Raw genomic sequence first — 25,597 nt, forward strand, 5'->3', positions numbered from 1 at the left:
AATAGAGCCAAGTAAGATCAGTTTGTACAGGATAGAAGCTATCAAGAAAGGAACCCCAGGGCTTAGTTTGTACTTTAACTGAATTATTATAGGTTCTTTTTAGGGAAAGGTTACTATGAATTGGGCATAGGTCCAGAGCTACTCTGGCTCTGTGCTTAGGGGACCATATGTGCTTTGGGGACCATATGTCAAACTCGGTTTTGTTTGCATGCTAGTCAAGTACCTTATCCCATGTACCATCTCTCCAACCCTAGACTGTCTCTCTTAACTCTGTGTGTGGCAGAATAAATTTAGGGCAGCCCTATGACAGAGGAAAAATATGAAATAGAGATGATGACAGAAGAGCTGAGAAACCAGAATGATTTCTTTGAGTTGATGAAACAAATTGGCAGCTCCAACCCGTTCACTGAATCACCACTAACTTTTGGCATCTGGCTAATAGGCACCAAATACATATTTGTGGAATGAATGGTGGCTGGGTGTGGCAGTTTGAGGGCTGAAGAACAGAATTTGGGAACCTCCTATCCAGATGTAGTAGACCTTTTCATTTCTACAGAGTCCTCTTTTTAGACATGTAACTTTTACTCCTGCTCATCCAAAGAAGTAGGTGTTACTTTCATTCTTCAGATAAGAAAAAAACATAATCTCAGAGAAGTATAACATTCCAAAATTCTGGAATAAGAAGCTAGATGCAAGAATCTGGCCAGTGAGGGGCAAGCATGCTTAATAAGTACGGACTAGAATGAATTAAAAACCAGAGTGGTCCAAGAAAAGTGGGTCCTCAAATAAGGTAATCCAGAAAGAGGTCACAGGGAGAACAGAAAGAGGCATCCCAACAGCCAAAGCCAAGGCTTCCCCTAGTGGGGGGGTCCAGGGAAAGAAGGGAACTTCATGGTGGGCCAAGTCTCCATCCAACTCTAGCTCTAGAGGCACAGCTGCTGCAGAGGCAGGAGCTCGAGAGCGCCACGGCCTGGGGAGAAAAGAGGCTAGAGGAAGGCGCGGAGGACGGAGAGCGCATGCGCATTCAACATCCTTGTTAACCTTTCCCCCAACCGCAGCGGGGTTTGGCGTCACTTCCGGGCGCAGGCTCCAGTGCTTCCGGGTCGCGGTCATCTTGAGTCCGCCGCTGGGTGACTTCTAGGCGGCTTGGTCGCGCGGCCCGCACTCCGGCCCCATCTGCGCTGTGGCTGTCGCGGGCGGTTGGGCCTCATCCATCTCGGGCTCCTCCTCGGCGCCCCGATTCCCGGGCTCACGGTGCCATCCCCGGCCTCGGTCCTTTGGAAGGTGGGTGGAGGGATGCGGAGAGCCCCCTTCACCCCCCAGGGCACCGCCATGTTCCCGCGCGTGCGGGTGAGCCGGTGGCGTAGGGGCCGGTGATTGGGGTCGGGCCCTGCGCCGAGCGCGCTGCAGGGCGGAGCTCTGGGGTGCGCGGTCGTGGGCCCCAGGGACTCAGCCTGGCCTCCCCGCCCACTGTCCCCGGAAAGGAGGCATTTAAGTTAGTGGTATCCGCTGGGGCCTGGTAGGCAGCTGGAGGATGTTTTGGGGTTCCTTAGATGCATGGGGCGTTGCTTAGGGAATGCAAGGGTTTCCTTTCTTTAACGGCTTTTCTTTGCAGATGGAAGTCTTTCGATTCAGCGAGCTTTTATAGGCCCTTGCATTATTTTGGCCTGTTTGCCCTGCAGTTGTAGCTCGTGGAATTACGAGATTTTGGGAGTGGGGTGCCCCCACCTCTGTCCTCATGGATGGTAGACACCTTTTTCTGTCCTCTTGGAAATTGGTGTGTCTTTTTTTGTTTGTTTTGGTTTTTGGTTTTTGGGCCACACCCGGCAGTGCTCAGGGGTTACTCCTGACTGTCTGCTCAGAAATAGCTCCTGGCAGGCACGGGGGACCATATGGGACACCGGGATTCGAACCAACCACCTTTGGTCCTGGATCGGCTGCTTGCAAGGCAAACGCCGCTGTGCTATCTCTCCGGGCCCGAAATTGGTGTGTCTTAAGGAAACCACACAGTTATGGGTGTCTTGAAACCCCAAGGCATGAAACGCTTGATATAAAGGGTTTGGGGGCGGGGAACCACCTTCATGAAATGCTGTGTTCTTAGAAAGTCGCTTGCATTCTTTCGTCTCTCTTTGGGGAGTTTGGAAGACTTTGCAGCTGGTGGACTCTGTGGAGAGGTTTTTGTTACTCAAGTGGAAAGTATGGCTTTGTGGGAGAGAGTGTTTCCTGATGATTATTTCTTTTCTTAGACAATGGAAGCCCCGAGATATGACATGAGATTTTTTTTTTTCTCCACTCCAATGTTTGGGAGATTATACTAATCTTGGAGCATATGTTTCTGAAAGGACCAACACATAACAATAATGTGGAATAAACCCCCTTTTGGGTGAAGCATGTTTATTTTGTTGGTATTTTTTATGTTTAATTTATTTTTATATCTTAAAGTGATATGATTAGTTGGAAACACTGATGAAGCACCTATTTATTTTTTCAAAGAAAGGACCTAATATGCATAGGTGACTGAGGAATAATCAAATGTGAATTACATCTCTGACCTATTTTTATTTAGCTAAGCTTTTTGTATCATGCGAACTCCCTCAGGTGTCATGTTCTTTAGTAAATGTTCATTGACAAGTATGTAGATTGAGAATTGTACTGTGCTATGCCTTGATTTATTTAAGTATGTCATAATCATTTCTAAAATTTATTTTAATACAGGAAAGATGAATGGGAGAGCTGACTTTCGTGAGCCGAATACAGAAGTTCCAAGACCAATTCCCCGTAACTATCAATTTCTTTATAAATCGAAGCACTTTCTATAGAGAAATTCCACTCTGTCAAGTAATAATAGCAGCTATGCTCCCTTTATTAGTATGTTCAGTTACTCAGAGTACATTTGGTTTAATGATCTATTGCTGTTCTGTGATTCTTAATCATTCATTAAGGAGCCCCCTTATATCATTTGGCTTCATAATACCTAGTCAGTTAACAAGCAGATGTTAGCAGTAACATTTGTTTTAAGTCAAATCGTTAAGTTCATAAACCCAGTTATTTCAGTAAAAAATATGGTTATTTTTGTTGTTCAGTCTAGTCTATTGTGTAGGCTTAGTTTTCTCATGGGTATTTCAATGTGTACTGAACTTTTTATTTTTTGTAAAAGACATAGGGACTGATTACATCCCAACAGAAGAAGAAAGAAAACTCTTCGCAGAATGCATTAATGAAAGCTTCTGGTTCAGGTGTAAGTAAAGTTTTGCAATGAAATTTGATTTAGAATATGAAGTTTTTGGGTCTGAAGAGATAATACAGTAGTAAGGCTCTTGCTTTGCATGCGGCTGACCTAGCTTCAATCCCTGGCACTGGTTTTGACCAAAGGTGGTTGGTTCGAATCCCGGTGTCCCATATGGTCCCCCATGCCTGCCAGGAGCTATTTCTGAGCAGACAGCCAGGAGTAACCCCTGAGCACCGCCAGGTGTGGCCCAAAACTCAACCCCCCCCCAAAAAAAAAACCCAAAAAAAAACCAAATGGATGTGGTTATAATGACCAAAATATTAGCACTTTGATACAGTGTGGCTGTGACTAATGGGATTATGGAAATAGATGTATTTTTAGTAAAAAAAAAAAAATTTTTTTTTTTTTTGGTTTTCGGGCCACAAAAAACCCACACCCAACAGAGCTCAGTGGTTACTCCTGTGCTCAGAAATTGCTCCTGGCAGGCTTGGGGGACCATATGGGATGCTGGGGATCAAAGCTGGGTCCATCTCAGTTCAGCAGTGTGCAAAGCAAATGCCCTACTGCTGTGCTATCACTCTGGCCCCTTTAGTAAAAATGTCTATAACTTTTTGTGTTTGTTTTTGGTATTGTTCAGTATTGTTCTAGTATTGTTCAGGGATTACTCCTTGGTGGTGTTTGTGAGACCATATGGGATGCTTGAGATCAAACCCGGTTTGGCTGTGTGCAAGGCAAACACATTACCCACAGCACTATTTCTCTGATCCTCTATAACTTTTTTAAGACTATGCAGTGATTATGTTGGCAATGATAATAGCTGACACTGGGCCAGAGGAAAAGTACAGGGCATTATACAACCCAAAATTCTCTATAATAGCTGTCATTTATGGAGAATACACAGATCATATAAAAATAACCCAATAAGGTTGGTATTACTGCTTTTCAGGGGAAGAGCTTGGGATTCAGAGATGTTTATAAATTACTTGGCATTACATTACTAGTTAATTGAACTATCTGGACTTAATTGAAGTCATGTCTGAAACAAGCTCATTATTTTAACTCATACACTTAACTCTGATATGATTAAAAATAGGTTGTTTATATACTTGGCTGGCAGGGGAGAAACCATGATCAAAAAGGTTTTCTCAGGGTGTGCTAACCTGTGATTTCCCCAAATATGGGTAACTCGACTGCATAATTTGTGGTAGTTGGGGATTGCGTTTGCGCTCTCCCCTAAAAAAAAAAAAAAGAAAAATAGGTAGTTTTTACTTTATCATTGTGAAATGAGAGAGAAGAACTTAAACAGGTAGATACAGAGAAAGCAACATAAAGAACTCTGTTTCATTCAAACCTTACAGTTGTTCACCTGATAGTTCTTTCAAACAAGGTTTTTATTTTTTTTTTTTTGGGGGGGGTTTTTTTTTTTTTGGTTTTTAATAAAAAGGATTTAGGTGATTAAGTTGGTAATAGTGTTTACAGTGTAGAAGTTACTGTACCTAGAAAAGTTATGAAACAAAGCCTGTCTAAAAATAGCTTTATGAGTGGTTTAGACAAGATGAACTTATAACACATGAGAAGATTAAGGGTATAGCTGCGGGCCTGGAGAGATGGCACAGCGGTGTTTGCCTTGCAAGCAGCTGATCCAGGACCAAAGGTGGTTGGTTCGAATCCCGGTATCGAGAAGTTATGAAATTTTCCTATACATAGATGTACACAGAATCTATTATGCTGAGTGAAATAAGTCAGAGAGAGAGAGAAAAACGCAGAATGGTCTCACTCATCTATGGGTTTTAAGAAAAATGAAAGACATTCTTGCAATAATAATTTTCAGACACAAAAGAGAAAAGAGCTGGAAGTTCCAGCTCACCTCAGGAAGCTCATCACAAAGAGTGATGAGTTTAGTTAGAGAAATAACTACATTTTGAACTGTCCTAATGAGAATATATGAGGGAAATGGAGAGCCTGTTTAGAGTACAGGCGGGGGTCGGGTGGGGAGGAGGGAAACTTGGGACATTGGTGATGGGAATGTTGCACTGGTGATGGGGGGTGTTCTTTACATGACTGAAACCCAAACACAATTATGTATGTAATCAAGGTGTTTAAATAAAAAAAAAATTTTTTTTTTAGGGCCTGGAGAGATAGCACAGCGGTGTTTGCCTTGCAAGCAGCCGATCCAGGACCAAAGGTGGTTGGTTCGAATCCTGGTATCCCATATGGTTCCCCGTGCCTGCCAGGAGCTATTTCTGAGCACACAGCCAGGAGTAACCCCTGAGCACCGTCGGGTGTGACCTAAAAAACCAAAAAAAAAAAAAAAAATATATATATATATATATATATAGGGTATAGCTGCAATAGGAATTTTGAAATTATTAACTTTTGTGGATTTGGGGCTATACCCAGCAATGCTGGGGAAATGAGGTGCACGTGGCAGTGTTTAGGAACTCTGCAGTGGAGATTCCCCATGTACTCCAGTTCTTTGAGCCGTTTCTTGAACCACTGCAGTAGAAATGTCTCTCTTCTCATCAGCTCCTTCTTCCTCTCCATCTTTCCTTCTACTTCCAGTGGTGCTTTGGTGATAGTGTTTTGGACCTGTTCCTATTCTGGGAGTGACCTAGAATTGTTGTTGTCCCCTGAGGTGCTTTGGGCATTGAACCAGGGTTGTCAGTGTGTAGGTGTGATCAGCCCTTTTAGTTCTTTCTGGCCTCACAGCATAAACAATTAGAACAGCAGTTTAGGCACAGCGAGCCAATTGATATGTATCAATCTAGAGAACTTTCGGCCGGCCTAGTTCCTAGGTACCATCTTTGAGCAGATTTCAGGAGGAGTCTCAGACTGCATAGATTCATCTTTGCTGCTACTTCTTGACTAGAAAACATACAGATAACTCAAAAGTCTTCTAAACATGCTGGGGAGAAAACTTGATTTTTAGTTTCTGGGCCACACCCTGTGGTGTTCCAGGGTTACTCCTGGCTGTGTGCTCTAAATTATACCTCCTGGCAGGCTCAGGGGAGCATATGAGGTGCTGGGATGGAACCTAGGTTGGCTGACTGCTAGACAAACCCTACCTGCTGTGCTCCAGCCCCAAAGGGAGACAACTTATTAATTATGAGCTTCTTTGAGATGAATATGACAGATTTGGACTTTTAATGTCAATGTGCATGTATATATTTATGTACATATGATATTTAGTTTTCAGAATGATCTAAATAGTGCTTCGGAGGTCCTGGGGCTGCTTCTAGAGTGGGGGCCAGTGTGGAGGGCAGAGACCGGACAGGACAGGGCATATCTCCCTAGTAATGCTCAGGGGCCTTCCTATGTTGGAAGTCAATTTCCCAAGTCTGCATTCCAGGCTTGCACTCTCATTCCATTGAGCAATCTCCCTGACCCCTTAATATTTCATTTTTAGTGTTTGAATGCTTTTTAAAAATTTTGCCCCAGTAACCCTATGCTTATGGACAAATATGTCATATTTTGGATCACACAGTATAATACAAATTTAAGAACTAGAGATTTGGTATCTGAAGAACTTTATTAAGAGTCTGAAGCCTACCTTTATAGTAGCTGGCTGGGTGTCCTTGAATGGATTACCGAACATTTCAAAGATTGGTTTTCCTTGGGGCCAGACGGTGGCGCTAAAGATAAGGTGCCTGCCTTGCCTGTGCTAGCCTTGGACGGACCGCGGTTCGATCCCCCGGTGTCCCATATGGTCCCCCAAGCCAGGAGCAACTTCTGAGCACATAGCCAGGAGTAACCCCTGAACATTACCGGGTGTGGCCCAAAAATTAAAAAAAAAAAAAAGATTGGTTTTCCTGTCTTAGAAAGGGTGAACCATTCCTGGACCTAGTCTCCCCTGTGAACCATAGGGGTGACCCTGTTGAGCCTTGCTTGACCCCAGCATTGTATCCTGCAAGGCTAGATGTCTGAGGCCATTAACACTAGGAGTGGCCACCAGATCAGGTCCCCAGGGAAGGTCCCCTGAAGTGATAAAAAATATAAAATGATAAAATATATTTTACAAACATTATAAAAAGATAGTAACAGCATTTACCTTAAGGAGACAGATGATAGAAAGTGTGATAATGCAGATAGACAATTAACTTAGAGCAGAGGTTCCTAAATTTACTTGGCCTGTATCCCCTTTAGAGAAAAATTAGTACCCCCCCAATTGCACTTTGGAGGCTTCATTTGTATCTCATCATCTCATCTCCTTTCACCATCCAGCTCCCCCACTCCATCACTTTACCCCTACCCTCGATTAGCAGGGGTCCTTGAACTTTTTAAACAGGTCTGTCCCTTAGACCATTTAAGGGCTGGGTTATAGTTTAAAAAAATACATAACAATAGTGACCTTTGGGCTTCAATAGTGGCCTCAATTGTAGCTTAAGGACTCCTACCAGAGACTGAAGAGGAATCAAGAAACAGAAGGAGAGGACAGAGGAGGAGAATGTGGCACACATTCCACACATGTGAACTGGGGGGCAGGACTAGTTAGCTGCTAAGTAGGACAGACAGTGTTGGCAAAAAACACCTCACAGGCCACATGTGGTCTGTAGTCCATAGTTTGAGAACCCCTGGCTTAGTGCATCAGATTTAAAGATCACTTAGTAGTGGCTGTTCTTCGTAGTAAACATCTCACTGCTCCTCATTCATTATTTCTCTAAATTCAAAAGTAACTTTTGGTGACTTTAGTGTGTTACCTTGATATTGATGAGCAGCTCTTTGATAGCCTTAAGTTTTGGATTGTGAATTACACTATTTAATATGCTGTATTGTTTTGTTAAAGTTAAATTGTTTTTGTGTACTTCTACTGACTATATACAGTAAAGTTTTACAAGAAAATCTAGGTTTTTTTTTGTTTTTGTTTTTTGTAGGAGGACACCCCCAGCGGTGCTCAGGGCTTACACCTGGCTCTTCACTCAGAAATCACTCCTGGAAGGTTCATGGAACTATATGGGATGCCAGATACTGAACCTGGGTTGGCCACTTGCAAGATGGTGTGATATAGCTCTAACCTCAAGAAAATCTAGTTTTGGGGCCGGAGAGATAGCACAGCGTTCGGCAGCTGCATACAGCTGACCCGAAAAGGACCCAGTTTGATTCCGGCATCCCATATGGTTCCCCCAGCCTGCTATGGGCAATTTCTGAGTGCAGAGAGAGTCAGGAATGATCCCTGAGCACTGCTGGGTGTGGCCCAAAAAAACTAATCAGTCAATAAATAAAGTTATTTTTCTTTTTTCTTTTTTTTAAAGAAAATCTAGTTTTAAGGTCTAATTGTACAATTCTTAGATGGTATAACTTAAACTTTTTTATGTGTCCTAAAGAACCTTGGTATTCACAATGTTTTTTTTTCTCTCCTATAGCTGTTCCATTGGCTGCAACAAGTATGTTAATTACTCAAGGATTAATTAGTAAAGGTAAATATTTAAAATTATTTTTCATTTTGTGATATTCCCTGATTTTAGATAAATGTAATGTTTTAAGCATTATCATTTATCATTTTCTGTGACTTGAGACGTTGATGTCCTGAATTATAATAACATTAATAAAAAGTAACTGAAAAACTGTGATTGGTTTGCAGAGTAGAATAGAAATAAACCTGATCCATAGAGGCATCAGCATCATTGCCTTAGAACTTACTAGAAATGAAAATTTGTGGGTACTACTGAATCAGTAGTTCCTATTAAAAAAGTGGGTTGAGGGGTCAGTGATAGCATGGTAACTTTTATAATTTTGTGGTGCCAAGGATTGAAATCTGGACCTCACTCATACAGTGCAAATGCTCTACCACTGAGCCACATCTCTATCTCCTTTACATATTTTATCTCAATTTTGGTGTGATTTTCCTAGATACTCTTTATTTGTTTTGTTTTTGGGCCACACCTGACAGCGCTCAGGGGTTACTCCTGGCTCTGTGCTCAGAAATTGCTCCTGCAGGCTTGGGTACTTTTGGGATGCCGGAATTTGAACCACCATTCGTCCTGGGTCAGCAGCATGCAAGACAAACGCCTACCACTGTGCTCTCTCTCTCTAACCCCATTCCTAGATACTCTAAACATAACATTTTCATAAATGTATTGCACATCCTAATGATAGAAATGTAACTATTACTCAGGCTTATTTACTGTTTGCTCTTTAGGAATACTTTCAAGTCATCCCAAGTATGGTTCTATCCCTAAACTTATATGTAAGTATGAACAAAGCTTGTTTTTTCAGTTTTTTTACCTAAGTAAAACTATTCATTTTCATTAGGCATTTTGTTTTATTTTACTCACAACATTTATTTGCTTTGTCAGCTAATTTAAGCTTGCCACTAATAGGCAAGCTTAAGGCATTTTTCTATTAGCATGAAAAGTCATGAATTGCTTGAAAGAGGCATTTTTTCCTCTTTATAATGTAAGAACTATTTGGTATTATTTGTAGTGATTTTATTTTACTTTATTTTATTTTGGTTATTGGGCCACACCCGGCGATGCTCAGGGGTTACTCCTGGCTGTCTGCTCAGAAATAGCTCCTGGGAGGCATGGGGGACCATATGGGACACCGGGATTCGAACCAACCACCTTTGGTCCTGGTTCGGCTGCTTGCAAGGCAAATGCCACTGTGCTATCTCTCCGGGCCCCAAATTTGTGTGTGTGTGTGTTTGATTTTTTTTTGTAGTGATTTTAAAATAAGTTTCTTAGTCTGTGAAGAAAGTTATCATCAAATATTCTGATTAATCAAAATAAAGTATCTTGTATGTTTTTAACTTTTTTTTGAAGTGCTTTACCTTGAATTAGTCACTTTTTGTTTTCTTTTACAAATAAGTTGCTTGTATCATGGGATACTTTGCTGGAAAACTTTCTTATGTGAAAACTTGCCAAGAGAAATTCAAGAATCTTGAGAATTCCCCTCTTGGAGAAGCCTTACGATCCGGACAGTCACGTCGATCATTACCACCTGGGTAGGCCAAATTCTTATCTTTATTAAAGGCTATAAATTTTGCTTACATTTTCCGTGGGTAGGTGGGGATTGAGCTACACCTGACTAGGCTCAACTGGCTCTGCTTAGGAATCACTTCTGGTGGTAGTTAGGGGGCCATAAGTGGTGCCAGAAATTAATACTGGATCTGAGATTTGAACCTGGTATGAATATGTGCAAGATAATGCCTTATCTGCTTTATTAGCTCTCTGACTCTTTAAAGCGTTCAAATTTTGGGTTACAAATTATAACTTGTGGCTGGGTAGAGAACTCAGTAGGGAGCACTTGCTGTGTTTGTAGGACCTGGAAGTTCAGTCCCTGAGTGTTGTCCAGAGTGGCCCTCTGGTCTGGCCTCCAAAGTAGATGTTGCCATAACAAGAACAATGTACTTGGGGCTAACTAAAGAACCTTTGGAAACCTGCCATATTCCTGCAAGCTACAGATAATTTTGCTTTCACTGAAGGACCTTTGGAAACTTGCCATTTTGCTACAAGCTAAAGATAATTTTGCTTTTTAAAAGTAGGACAAGACTTGTCTACCTTTATCTTAGGATTGCTTCTGTTTTGGAATGTAAGTTTCAGAATAACAGATTTAGCTTGGCAAAATCCTCTGTAGAGTACTGTAGTAACCTTTGATTACTTCTGAATTCCCAAATTTTATCAAGCCCATCCCTATAGAAATTTTGATTGGGGGAAGGAGTTTGGGCCACATGCTGTGCTCAGGATTTACTCATGGCTCTGTACTTTGGGATCATTCTTAGTAGGTTCAGGGGACCATCGGGGATGCTGGGGATTGAAGCCAGGTCAACTTCATACAAGGCAAGCTCCCTACCAGTTTATAATATAGCTCTAGCCTCAAATTTCAGTCTTTTAATGCTTTTGTTGTTAAAATAGTAGGGAAATTGTATAAATATGCATAGATGAATCTGAATAGGTAGATAAATAAGGTGATTAGATTTGATAAATTATATAACTAGGAAGCAATATAAATCCCATCAGAAAACGTTACATTTGGGGCTGGAGTGATAGCACAGTGGGTAGGTCATTTGCCTTGCACTTGGCTGACCTGGGTTTGATACCCAGCACCCAGATGGTCCCCCGAGCCTGCTAGGGGTGATTCCTGAGCTCAGATGCTGATAGTGACAATACTTAGGGACCAAAAACTAAAAGTGTTACATCTAGTTTTGGTTTCGTACCACACCCATATAGTGCTGAAGATTGAACCTGGACTACTGAATGCAAAGTGTGTCTTCTAGTCTTAGAGCCATCTTCCTGGTCTGAGTGTTTTATTTGAAACCAGCATTGGTGATTTTTTTACACTGCAACAAAAATGCATCAGGATACATTTTTGGTTTTGGTTATTGGTGTTGGGGATCAAACCCAGGGGTTCTGTGTAGATAGGGAATGGGCTTTACTGCTGAGCCACATTGTTAGTCCAGAAAAAGATTGTGGTGCTTTCATGACAGAAATAGACTTCATTTTATTGTTTTCATAACTTAAAATTATATGATTATTTTTTCTTTTTTTTTTGTTTTCCCCGAGGGGGGAGGAGGGAGAAAGGGAGGGAGGTGGGCCAGGCGGGCGGCTGGCCGAGAGGAAGGGAGGGAGGGACACTCAAGTCTTGAGAGATCTATACGATTTTTTTTGACAGTAAGCTAACAACACACTTTTCCAATAAGGCATAGGCAGTGATTCATGGTCTATACATAGTATGATTTTTTTTTTCTTACAGGCACTATTCTCAGAGGTCAAAATATGATTCAAGTATGAGTGGTCACTCTTCCTTTGGGTCATCCCCAGCAGCGGACAACATAGAGCAGGAGATGCTCCCTCGTTATGAACCAATTCCATTTAGTGCTTCTATGAATGAATCTACTCCCACTGGTATTAGTGATCATATTGCCCAAGGTAGAAACTTCTCTTGAAATGAATTTCAGCATTTTATGGTCCAACGTATGTATAAACTTTATTTGATGCTATTTTCTGCTGGATATCACATGTTTGTTCCACCATCAGCCTAAATTCAGCATGTATGCTTGCTTGTTCATTGTTTCTTCAATCAACATTTTTGATGTAGGCGTCAGGCATTCTGCTAGGTATAGAAGAAATAAAGATGGATAAGAAACATGTCTTTTATAACTAGACACATAAGAATAAGTTACTAATATGTCCCATCCATTGACAATTCCATCCAAGTTTATTGACATGGCTAAGCAAAGGAATTTTGCTCAGGCAGAGCTTTTAAGAGGTTATATTTCAAAATCTGGTTTTAAAGCTTTTCTGTTTTTTGTTATCTGTAATGTGAGTATCATAACAATTACCTGCCAATGGAACTATTGTTTCAGTGTAAAACTTAATGAAAATGCTTTAAAAAGCTTTGATTAAATACAGGCTTTGAAGATAACATATTTTCAATAACATGTAATTGAAATAACATCAGTTTTGGATTCAGGCCTGGATTTGGATCAGTGTTGACATTTACTAACTATGACTAGCATATACTAATTTGTTCCATCATTTTCTTGAGTTCTTAATATGTTAATACCTTTCTTGAGAAATGGTGTAATTAGATGAAATAATTAGTGTCTGGCAGATAATAGGATCTCAACAAACATAGTTTCCCTCCTTCTGATCACTACCTACCTTACTGTCTGTTTGCCTCCCCACCTGCCTATGGGTATAGCTCCTATCTATCTAGTTTGCCCTGAAAGGTGAAGAATTAGAAATAAAATACAGTTGTAAAAATCTTACTATAATGCTAAAATCCAAAACAGCCTTGGAAAGCAAAGTTTTTTTTTTTAAGTAATTAAATTGATTATCACCAATCTAATCTTGACTGAATCTCATCTGGTACAATTAGTTTTAAAAAATGCACAGTATGAGTTTTTTCTAGACTTCTAGGATCTCTTGTTTCCTTGTGCTTCAAACCTGGGCATGAGTAAATAATAAAAAGGAAAGAGCAAAAAGGAAAGGTGTTTTTCTAGCATGCGAAGTTAACATTTTGAAACATTTCTCCCAAAAATTTGATTAAGGGATTATAGACTGTGGCACTGGGGGTATAAGACAGGGGTTATGTTTCATGCCTTACATGCCTTCCCGTTTGATCCCTGGCATTACATGTTCCTCTGGGTTAGGCTTAATCTGTATTCCTCTGAGCAGTAGTATATCCTCTCAGCCAACATCAACAACCCAGCTCTTAACCAGGAAACAGCAGGAATAGCCCTTAATTAGGACTGACTCCCTCTTTGCCCCCTCCCACCAAAAAAGGGGTTGGGATTATAGCAGATCTCTGTTCAATAAAAATTCTTACTTTGAAGCAAATACAGTAAGACACTTATGGAGAAATGACAAGATAAAAGGAAAATTGACATTTTGTTCTATTTAAGATGGGAGAAATTGGGGCCGGCGAGGTGGCACTAGGGTAAGGTTTCTGCCTTGCAAGCGCTAGCCAAGGAAGGACCGAGGTTCGATCCCCCGGTGTCCCATATGGTCCCCCCAAGCCAGGGGCAATTTCTGAGCGCTTAGCCAGGAGTAACCCCTGAGCATCAAACGAGTGTGGCCCAAAAAACAAAAAAAAAAAAGATGGGAGAAATTAGGATATTGTATGTGGGGGAGGAATTGATATAGTGAAAGGGCCAGATGAATTATATGTTAAGATTTGAGAGGTTACAGAAGGGTATTTCTAGATAGGACAGGAGTTGAAACTCTTACTGTTTAGTTGCTTGATAGCCACATGTGCTAGTGGCATTCTTATTAGACTGCAGAGAAAACATTTTTATTAAAGAAAATTAGAGGAGGGGCCGGAGAGATAGCATGGAGGTAAGGCGTTTGCCTTTCATGCAGAAGGTCATTGATTCGAATCCCAGCATCCCATGTGGTCTCCGAGCCTGCCAGGAGTGATTTCTGAGCGTAGAGCCAGGAGTAACCTCTGAGCACTGGCGGGTGTGACCCAAAAACCAAAAAAAAAAAAAAAAAAAAAAGAAAAATAGAGGGGACTGGGCAATAGCACAGCCGTGCGTGCAGCCAACTCAGGTTCAATTACCGGCATTCCATGTAGTCCCCCGAGCCTGCCAGGAGTGATTTTTGAAAGCAGAGCCAGGAGTAACCCGAGTGCCACTGGGTGTGGCCCCCAAACAAAACAAAATCGAGGCTATTGTACAAAATTGTACAGCGATTTTACAGTCACCCTAAATGAGTGTAGGGTGCTAGCTTTGAATATGACCGACCCAGTTTCTATCTATGGCATTTCATATGGTCCCATGAGCACAGATGGGAGTAAGCCTTGAGCACCACTGGGTATGGCCCAAAAATCAAAAAAAGAGAAAATATATTGGACCAGACTTCTTCAGGTTAAAAGTTGTTGGATAAGGTTATGGGAAAGTGCTAATTTTGCAGAGAGACATAGGAGAGAATGAAAAATGATTTAGATTCTCAAATGGATGAAAGTTGAGCTCTTAAAATCTAACGTTTTTTTTCTTGATTGGTTACAAAGACACAACTGATTGGTCAGGATGGGAAAGAGGTGGGCAGATAAGAAGAAAGTAGTTCAAGTTGTTAGTTACCCTGAGTTGTCCTTATACCTTACTGCATCTCAGTTTCCCTCACAAGTTCAAATCCATCATGTTTGTGTTCTGCCATCCACTCTTTACAGTGACTTGCATCAGTCCTTTCATTTACAGTAGAAAATTCCATGTTATGCAATTAATATCTTTCCAAATAAAAGCAAAAAGACAAAACCTTCAGAAGGTCTCTTCAGCAAAGCCCATATTTGAGTAGACTGTATGTCCTCCATACCAGTTATTTCTCTATTTACTGCTTTGTTGCTTAGCCCTCCCTTTTGTAAATCAGGAATGCCATTCTTGTACTGCTCCCATATGACAGTGTCCACTTTTGCTCTCCTTTTGTTCAAGTTTTATTTGCCTCTAGTTGTGCTTTCTCTTTCTGAAAATGGATTTATTCTTTTGGAAGTAGAAAGCACTTTTTAATAGTCTTTTTGAGACTATTCCTACAGTTTATTAAAGTTAATTTTCATCTGTGCTCTTTTATATTTTCTTATTCTTTCTACTCATTTATATTGCTTCCCTAAGAAGTCATGTTTTCTACATATCAAACATACTTTGATTTGACTTGTATAAGTGGAAAAAAACTCTCCCTAATTGTCTCTGATATATGGTTTTATTTGTCATAGAATTTCAGAACTGTCAAATATTTTTTATTTGGGGGAAGAAACAGTATTGGCCTTGGAAAGATAGATTGTCTGGTTAAACTTCCTATCTGATCATTAAGAAAGCCAGAATTCAAATCAGAGTTGTTGCCCCAGGACATCTGTTGTCTGCAGAGTAGAAATGGAGAACTGAGGATTTCTGGCTCTCTAGTTCAAGCTATCTTTTTCACATTAAAAAAAAATCTTGGGGTCAGAGATAAAATGGAGGTAGGGCATTTGCCTTGCATGCAGAAGGACGGTGGTTTGAATCCTGGCATCCCATATGGTCCTCCGAGCCTGCCAGGAGTGATTTCTTAGTGTAGACCAGGAGAAATCTCTGAGCACTGCTGGGTGTGACCCAAAAACCAAAAAACAAACAAAAAAATCTTATGGTGAAGGGAAAATGGGTTGCAAAATGCTTTTAAATCCAATGTTAGATAGTTAACACTCTTTTTTTTAAAGACAAACTTTTTACTATATGGTAATTATTAGCACCTATAAGATAGGAATTTGAATCTCTGCTTTGCACTGGTAAATCTTTTGTAAAAAAAAAATCCTGAGCTAAAAAGTATATAATGTATAATTGTCTTACTCTGGAAGTTCTGATTTATAATGTATAAATTGTCTTACTCTTGAAGATTTACCAAGAACTTATATTAAGTCCCAAAATACATAACTTCAGTTTTTTAAAAATGGTTATTTTTATTAAGATAAAATGAAATATAGTTACTTTGCATGCCTCATTACAAATTTTTTTAAAAAATACTTTGGAGGTGCTCGCTTCGGCAGCACATATACTAAAATTGGAATGATACAGAGAAGATTAGCGTGGCCCATGTGCAAGGATGACATGCAAATTCGTGAAGCATTCCATATTTAAAAAAAATATTTGGAGTACTGTGTTAAGACTTTATAATGAATTAAATAGTTCAGTGAATATTATTCTGCTAACATTAATTTCTTTTTAAAATGCTTATGATGTGATCGGGCATGTGATTCGCTGTTACATTATATGTGTCATGTGTGAGACCCTAGATTTTATCCTTGGCCCCTTTCTCTGTCCAGACAAGTTTGCCCCTTTTTGCTGGCTTATACATTAGGGGGCTGGGGGTGGATGAGAAAAATGTCTTCCAAAGGTGCTCATGAGACCCCAGGACCCTTCCAGTGGAATCTCAGCCAGCTAGACTAGTGATTCAATGGGAGAATGCTAAAGATGTGATACTTATGGGCCTGCAGTGATAGGGTTATTCCAGTGAACAGGGCTTGAGGGCCAGGGCTAACACCTAATAGTGTTTGGGATTGGGGGTACACCATGTGATGTCAGGTATCAATTGGAGTGGGCCATATGCAAAGAATGTACCTTAATCATGTACTATCTCTCTGGGTCCTGGTTCTATAGTTTTGTTAACAATGTTCAATATTTGATCCTCTGAAACAATATTAAGATAACCACTTATTTTTTACGTTAGTATTTGAGTCCTATAGTTTATACTTTGGTTCTCTTTGGAAGAGATAAGTGCAGGTTCTCAAGTCATATTGTATAATTACCACTATTTTCCTGCCTTAGTTTATTATTATCTATATCTGAATGAAAATTATGTCTGCTATAATTTCAGACTTGGCTTTAAATTTTTCACAGCTATTTCTTTTTTTTTTTTTTTTTTTTTTTTTTTTTTTTGGTTTTTGAGCCACACCCGGCATTGCTCAGGGGTTACTCCTGGCTGTCTGCTCAGAAACAGCTCCTGGCAGGCACGGGGGACCATATGGGACACCGGGATTCGAACCAGCCACCTTTGGTTCTGGATCGGCTGCTTGCAAGGCAAACGCCGCTGTGCTATCTCTCCGGGCCCACAGCTATTTCTAAATATTTTTGTTTAAATATTAAGTTAAACTTAAAAATAAATTGTATGAGTAATTTCCAGTTTAAAACACTAAAATTTAGCCACAAGTTTAAATTGTGCTGTTACAGTTTTTATATTTATATCGATTTGAAATTTTAGAAATAGAAGCTTTAACTGTATTAAAAGTAATAGATTTAAATTATTAATTATCTTGAAGGAAATATACTGTATCTCACTGCATAATAATCACCATTGCATTATCATTGCACCTGTTTTTAAGTATATCCACCCCCCTACCCCCCGAAAAATAAACTTAATACGGCACCTCTACCTTTTAATCAAAAAGTTTAGCATGGGATCTGATGATTATGCAGTGAAATGCAATAATACATTTGTAATCAGTACTAATTAGTGTATCCATTTATTCTAATTTTATTGTAGGTAAGGAGCAATTTTTAAAATTTGACTGCTTTGGATTTATTCAAATCCTGTTATCACCACTTTTAACTGTTTGTTGTTTTAGGACCTGATCCCATCCCTGAAGAAAGTCCCAAAAGAAAAAATATTACATATGAGGAATTAAGGAATAAGAACAGAGAGTCATATGAAGTAACTTTAACCCATAAGACTGACCCCTCAGTCAGGCCTATGCAGGAAAGAATGCCCAAAAAAGAAGGTATGATAGTTTAGTCTGAATGGCTTCACTCTGTAGTGTTGGGAACCAAAGCACTAGTAAAAAACATTATTAATGTTATATAATTCCTCAATTAACCAAAAATACAATTTTTAAAAACAATGGTTACTTCACTATTACCAATACATCTTTTTACAAAAGGCCATTTTGTGTTAGAAATATTATTGTTCAAGTAATAATGTGGTTTCTGAGAGTAATACTGGCTATGTAATATAGTGCAGAAATTAAATGCTGATTGGACAGTTCTTTTTGAGATGTCGGTCCAGGGAACATTTTGTTTTTGTTTTTTTGTTTTTGGTCTATACCCAGTGGTGTGAAGGAATTACTCCTGGCTTTTCACTTAGGAATCACTTCTGGCAGACTGGGGGACCAAATAGGGTACTTCAGATTGAACCGGGTCAGCTATGTGCAAGGCAAGCACCTTACTAGCTGAAGTATTTTCTCAGGCCCTAAAAACTGATATTTTTAATGTGTTTGTTGGATAAAGTCAGATCTAGTAACCTTAGTTTGATATACCACTTTTGGCAGAGGCACAGATCATGATTGAGTTATGAGACTGATTTTCTTAAATATTTGTAAAGTTGAAAAACTAGCTTACGGGCCGGGCGGTGGCGCTAAAGGTAAGGTGCCTGCCTTGCCTGCGCTAGCCTTGGACGGACCGCGGTTCGATCCCCCGGTGTCCCATATGGTCCCCCAAGCCAGGAGCAACTTCTGAGCACATAGCCAGGAGTAACCCCTGAGCGTTACCGGGTGTGGCCCAAAAACCAAAAAAAAAAAAAAAAAAAAGAAAAACTAGCTTACATAAATCAGGTTTTCATTTAACAATTTCCTTTTTTTTTGGTTGTGTTTTATTTTATGGCATCACTTAGATTCGTTCAAGGCCTTATACCCTGACCAATTTCCCCACTCAAAGCATTTGTTTTTTCTTTGTATTTCATTTTAAAATTTAAATCATTCATATCTTTTGGAACAACTATATATTATACATAGTAATTATTCTTACATATTTGTAATGAAAAGAATTTCAGGTAAGAGGAATTTATAACAATTTTGAATTTTATAATTATCTTGAGGAATTTTGTAACTTGTATAGTTGTTTCAAGGATTTCTATTTACTACTTTAAAAATTGAGGTAATATGTCCTTGTCATATCACAAATGGGTTAAAAAAGCCTTTTTAAAAAACTGATCGTTCTTATAGAACCAGTTTAATTTAGAATTGTGAGCAGCTGCTTTGTTTATAATTTTGTTTTCATGATAATTGATGCCTCATTTTGATGGAAAAATTTTGCTGTCAACAGTATTTGATGCTGTTATGTAAAAATAAAAAACAGCGTAAGCCTTATTCGTTTGGTGAACTTTGCTTGATAGTCTGTATAGACTGGTACTTTATTCTGCAAATTAATTTGGGAATCTAGACTGTAAGCTCAGTGAGAGCAGGCAGTAGCTTTCTAATTTTTTAATCTTTGATATTATAACACAGATTTTTTTTATTTGGCCTTATATAAAAGCTGTATAGGGAAATAAGGCTAATATTTGGCATTTGTTGATTTTTGACATTGTGGTTTTGACCTGAATGGACCTAATATTATATAACATAGCTATGTGAAATCGTGTTATTTCTTTTTGTTAACAGCAAGCTGATATGTGCTTTATATTATTGATTCTAGCTCTGCGATTTGCTAATTAAGCCAAATCCAGTGTAAGCCACTGGTGATATGTGCTGATGTCACATAGTCAACGAAAAATTAGTTATGAAATAGTTTGTGATTTTTCTAGAATGTTCTTATCTAGACAGAAAAGTCAGCATTTGTACAATATAGAACATGCCATTTAAATTCCTTTTCAATTTTTGTAGATTATATTTATTGACATTCATCTATTAGAAATTAAGGTGGAGAAAAATTTAAATTTGTGAGCACTTGTCAGCTAGCTATCAGCAATGATGTTACTGTATATTGCTCTAGGGAGTGAAAAAAAAGAAAAGTAAAATCTGAGGAGAGAGACCATGTACCTTTATAGGTAATATACAGACTGAGGGTCTGAGCTTGTGTTCTACAGTCTACTTTGATAAGTCCTCTTTACTGTTATAAGCACTTGGTCATCTGGGGAATTGTAATTTAGATGAAAGCTATCCCGAAGAGATATTAAGAGTATAGAAGACAGAGGACCATGTTTAAAAGATAACTTCATATTAGGTACAGACTTTTGGGAATGATTTTCTTGTACAAGTCATACATCTCAGAAATATTAAATTAACCACAGCCTGAAGACATGATCATTTCTTTAAGTATGTTTCTTGTGGAAAACAAGATTTTTATGCCTTTTTTTTCCCCTGTTAATTTTGGGGGTATTTGCTGTAATATATATCACACATACCTAGATAGAAGGTAAAAATGTAAAATAATCCAGGCTTTGTAAAAGATGTGATCAGATTTTCATTTTAATTAATTTATTAGGCCAGTGCTTTGGGCAAATTGCTAATCTGTTTTCTTATCCCTAAAATAGAACAATAGACTTTTAAAGGTTATTATGAGACTCAAATATCTGTAAAATTCTTGGTAATAGGCCCAACCTCCAGTTCACTAAAGTCAAGCCTTGCCCTTTTAATTAGGATTTGACTCTTGTGCTTTTATTTTTTATTCAATGGGAAAGAAGCCTAACTTCATCATCATAATTGGATACAAAATACTGCCTTTAACTATTTGGAATCATCAATTATTTGTGCTTTTTTCCCCTAGTCAAAGTAAACAAATACGGAGATACTTGGGATGAGTGAAAAATTGCATCATTGGATCTACTACTGAAGGTGTTTCACTGTCCAGCTTCATCTAGGTGGTCATGAATATGAATATCTGCATGCTTTGAACTCAGCAGCAGTCTTCATAAACACATTCAAAACGAAAACCTGGGTTTTGTGGTTTGGCTATAATGCTTCAAAAAACACATTTTCAATATTAATATTGTATAAATGTGCTCACTTTGAGAAACTTCCTGAATGATAGTATTATACCATGATAGTATACAATTTGTTAAATTGTTGAAATTACTGGGCAAAGATCTCTTATAAAACAATAGGCTAGATTATAATGTTCTAGAGTCAGCATATATTTGCATGTTGAATTAGGGTAGTATGGGTGGGGAGTTTAAGCATACTTTTCAAGTATTAAGCTTTAAAAATAATGTCTTTCTCCAGTGTTTACTGTATTCTCAATGTTTATGGTAAATAAAATATAAAGAAATATGCCTCTTCGTTGCTTTTATGATTTTATTTACAATTGATGTCTTAAGAACTGTTTTGGTGGTGTTGGCAGTTGAACATGCCCTCACATGAACAGCAGATCCTCTACCTCGGAGCTACATCTCCAGCCCCATTTTAAAGTACCATTTCAAGTGATATTTTAGGTAAGAAACAAAGTCATTGGTTTCTGAATTTTTAGAAATGGTATAATCTGTGTCTAATTTAAATCAATATAAAATAAATTACTCAATGTTTTAATAATTGGATGTAGGGCTGGTTGGAGAGAGTATGGGGGTTAAGACATTTCCTTGCATGTAGCCATCTCTAGTTCAATTCCGGCACCCTATGATTTATTTATGAGCACCATTGTATGTTGCCCCAAGCCACCCACATCCCCAGACCCAGAATTAGGCAGAAATAAGATAGGAGGTGGGTGCTGCCATCAGGAAAACCTAAAACATGGCATTCTTTGGAACCAAGTTATAGGTGAACACTTAACAGTTCCTTGAGGTTATTTGTGGAAACTTAGGGGGGGGGGGGTCCTGGATGAAGGTGTTAAAAGAATTTGACTTGACTTTGAAGGAAGAAAGCTGTGGGGTTGTAGAAGAGGGACAAAAGCTCGAAGAGACCGTGATTGTGGAGTTCAACGAATTGTAACCTGTGGTAATATGGAAATAATGTAGGCAAAGAACTTGATGTAAGGTTTCTTGGCAGTGCTGAGGTACCTGCTGGCTTTTCCTACTGTCTAAAAAATGACCTTTACTTGGGCACCACATTGACACTTGTACTCAATTCAATGAGCTGATAGAATTTGAGCTGTTATAATGAGCTTAAGATAGGTAGAACATCCAGGAACCTGGGGATATTGGTGGAGAGGAGGGAACATGTAGGTGGAACTGGAGTTAAAATATTTATTGTATGCCTGCAAGCTATTTTGAACAAGTTTGTTGATCACAGTGTCTCAAACATTTGTTTTTCTTTTTTGGTGTTTTTGGGTCACACCTGGTGGTGCTCGGGGGTTATTCCTGGCTCTGCGCTCAAAAATTGCTCCTCTTGGCAGGCTTGGGGGACCAATTGGGTTGCTGGGGATCAAACCAGGGTCGGTCTTGGGTCTACTGCGTGCAAGGCAAACGCCCTACTACTATTCAGCTATCCAGCCCCCATGTCTCAAACATTTCTGAAAAAATTAAAATAGGTCTTTCAGTCTAAAAATGTCATTTTAAGGGGCAGTTATTTTTGTTGTTTGTTTTATGGCTATACCCAGGAGTACTCAGGGCTAACTCCTGGCTTTGCACTGAGGAATCATGTCTGATAGTATTTCGGGGGCATAACAGGGTTCCCTCAGGTAGGCAAATTTATGAAAAAATGATGTTACCTGATTTTTCAGGCTAGATGTAAAAGACAAAGCAGCTTTTGACATGCTTGCTGAACTCTAGAATCCATGTGTTCATTAAGTTTGCCTGCACTGAGCAGCCATACAGTGCACAAAAACACAAATACATAAGCCCACAGAGACATGACCAGGTGAGCAACTGATTTCAAACCTGACATAAAATTTTGGAGAGTCTCTCTCCTGGTAGACTGGTCTGGGCTGACAAATCAGGGGCCTCTTGAGATGGTGCAGACAGATTCTTTTTTAGGGGACTGGTGAGGGTCACAACTTGATGCTCAGAGGTCACTCCTGGTTCTTGATTCACTAATCAATCCTGGCAATGCTGGGGGGACCATATAGGATGCCAAAATCGAACCCTGATTGGCTTGTATGTAAGGCAAGCTCCTTAGCTGCTGTACGATTTCTTCGATTCCTACAGATTCTCTTTTCTGCCTGAAGACAGCAGCTCAAAGCCACACCTGACAATTTATGACAGAAATGGCCCAACTCCACAAATGAACTATATCAAACCAAGTCACCAAATTATACTAAATCAATAGATACAGGACCTTACAGAACACCTCAAAATGTCAGAGTAGTGTCAAGAAGTAGTACAGCAAATCTTATGGGCAAGTTACATAGATCACCAAGCTCAGTGAACCTAAACAGTAACGCAGAAGGCTCACCTAGCACAAACCACAGCCCAGTAAATCCTTAGACAATTGACTTTACTAACATCACTGAGAAAACAATTATTACAAACTGTACTGATCCTAGGTTTTGATCATCCCATTTGCCTTTGTGTTGTAACAAAAAATAATGGCGTAAAATTGTGCCTGCAATGGAATAAGCTGGGGTGGTGGGTGGGAAACTGGGGGCATTAGTAGAAGGAAGGTCACAGCAGTGATGGGATTGGAACATTGATTGTCTTAACAATTGTATTACGAACAATTTGGTAAATTATGGTGTTGTTATAACATTTTTCTAAAAATAGGAGACTCTAAAGAAATAGAATTTTGTTTATATTTTCTTCATTTTGGGCCCAAAATTTGTTTCTAGTTCAAGTGAATAGAAATGAAATTGTGGGGCCGGGCGGTGGCGCTAAAGGTAAGGTGCCTGCTTTGCCTGTGCTAGCCTTGGACGGACCGCGGTTCGATCCCCCGGTGTCCCATATGGTCCCCCGAGCCAGGAGCAACTTCTGAGCGCATAGCCAGGAGTAACCCCTGAGCGTTACCGGGTGTGGCCCAAAAAACCAAAAAAAAAAAAAAAAAAAAAAAAAGAAATGAAATTGTAATCTGATTCAAATTCTACTTGCTTATAATACATGTCTACAGAAATGCAAATATTTATGATCCTGTGGCTGCAACACATCTCCGAGCAGAGCATCCCATTGCTTCTGTCTCAGTGTCTTGTTTGAAAGGATTCAACTGAATGGTTTGACTTTTGTGTCAGGTCAATGTATAATTACTTACACTTGACAGAGAAAACAGGTTCCAAGCAGATAAGTAATTTACCCAATGTCAGTTATTGGGACCTGGGTTTGAGAATAGGCCATGCTGCAAAATCACGATCACGATACAGCTTAATGATTATCCCTTCTATTGGTCAATTCATTTCTGGGACCTTGGAGTCACCAATTAGGGCTCCCACGACCAGGATAGGACAGCACTGGAATCCTCTACCAATTGTTGAACAGTTGGGCACCATTAACCAGCATCTGGGAAGAACTTGCTTTCAGTATGTAAAAGTTATTAAATGTTGGTTGGTGCTCAGAGATTACTCCTGGTGCTCCTAGTGATTCTGGGTGAGAGGTGGGGGAGTCTTGGGGGAGGGTGACCCATATGTGGTGCCTGGGATGGAACTGTGGTTGACCACATGCTAGTGTTTTAATCCATGTACAATTTCTCTGGCCCCAAGACTATTCCATGGAAAAAGACCGAATTCTGTTTTCAATAGTGTCAGACTGACAAACATTGATGAAGCACCAGTATCTGGCCAAGAACTCTTGCTTGGGACTAGAGATTCAATGTTCAAGAGAACATCCCCATCTCAGCAGATCTGGCATTGCAGAGGAGAAAAAGGCAACCCCAAGCTCCTTCTGAGAGAACTTTCTGGAGAGATGAGCAGCTGGGTAGTGTTTGGGCAGTCCCCTGGATATAGAAAAGAAGTCTCTACTGCCAGAGCAGAGACATTCTCCCAGGGGTTGGGGCATGGTTAGGCCTCAAAACAAAACAAAACAAAAAAGCTCAGCAGGCTGCACAATGTGGTGGTTTGTATTTGCTATGACATTCCCAGGAAGTAGGACATTACCTTGTCCAGACCAGGAACTCAAGAAGGGCATAAACAGAAGAATCAACACTTAATCCCAGACATGTCACAGAAAAACCTGCACTTGTTCAGAGAAAGTTTAAGATTTGGGGCTCAAGAAATACCATATGGAGGCCAAAGAGATAGCATGTTGATAGGGCGATTGCCTTGCATGCAGGACAATGGTCCCCTGAGCCTGCCAGGAGCGATTTCTGAGCATAGAGCCAGAAGTAACCCCTGAGCGCTGCCGGGTGTGACCCCAAAAAAACCCAAACAAACAAAAAAACCATATGGGGTGCTGAAGCCTCAAGACTGCCAGGAGCGATTTTTTGTTTTCTTGGGTCACACCCAGTGGCGCTCAAGGATCACTCCTGGCTCTGTGCTCAGAGCTCACTCCTGGATGCTGGAGATGGAACCTGAGTCAGCCTCATACAAGACAAATGCCCAAATTATTGTGCTATCGCTTTGGCCACATGCTAGGAGCAATATCTGAGTGTGGAGCCAGGAGTAACTATTGAAAACCGTTGGGTGTGGGGACCCCCCCCCCAAAGGAAAAAAAAAAAGAAATAGAAGATGTTAAGGCACTTGCCTGGCCTGTGGCCAATCCCAGTTCAATCCTGGGCACTGCATCTGACCCAAACCCCAAACTTTCCTTTCCCTACAAAAAAGTGAGATTTGCAGGTTTTTCTTTTCTTATGGGCTATATTCCTGGTTTTGCACTTAGGGGTTACTCCTGCGGACTCAGGGAAGCATAT

General features: G+C 39.8%; 1 protein-coding gene, 1 non-coding gene and 1 pseudogene across 6 annotated transcripts; all 3 read left to right on the forward strand.

Moving 5' to 3' along the window:
- The first annotated feature begins 1,113 nt into the window (after positions 1-1,113).
- Positions 1,114-21,168, forward strand: OCIAD1 (OCIA domain containing 1). Of its 5 annotated transcripts, none has more exons than XM_049790174.1 (9): positions 1,114-1,284; positions 2,716-2,778; positions 3,158-3,238; positions 8,590-8,643; positions 9,366-9,413; positions 10,034-10,169; positions 11,918-12,093; positions 17,753-17,905; positions 20,664-21,168. In XM_049790174.1, the coding sequence occupies exons 2-9, from the start codon at positions 2,721-2,723 to the stop codon at positions 20,699-20,701; spliced, it is 744 nt and encodes a 247-aa protein (XP_049646131.1). In that variant the 5' UTR covers positions 1,114-1,284; positions 2,716-2,720; the 3' UTR covers positions 20,702-21,168. The 5 variants fall into 5 exon arrangements, with proteins under 5 accessions (XP_049646131.1, XP_049646135.1, XP_049646133.1 ...); XM_049790175.1 differs by lacking the exon at positions 1,114-1,284 and adding an exon at positions 1,378-1,519; XM_049790178.1 differs by lacking the exon at positions 17,753-17,905 and having other exon boundaries at positions 11,918-12,138.
- LOC126032812 (uncharacterized) lies at positions 4,332-4,465 on the forward strand (annotated as a pseudogene).
- On the forward strand, positions 16,162-16,268 carry LOC126033052 (U6 spliceosomal RNA). The gene has a single exon (XR_007504208.1). It is a non-coding gene; the product is annotated as a U6 spliceosomal RNA (small nuclear RNA).
- Positions 21,169-25,597: the final 4,429 nt, after the last annotated feature.

The sequence above is a fragment of the Suncus etruscus genome, chromosome 16 (assembly GCF_024139225.1).
Source record: "Suncus etruscus isolate mSunEtr1 chromosome 16, mSunEtr1.pri.cur, whole genome shotgun sequence".
Taxonomy (NCBI): Eukaryota; Metazoa; Chordata; class Mammalia; order Eulipotyphla; family Soricidae; genus Suncus; species Suncus etruscus.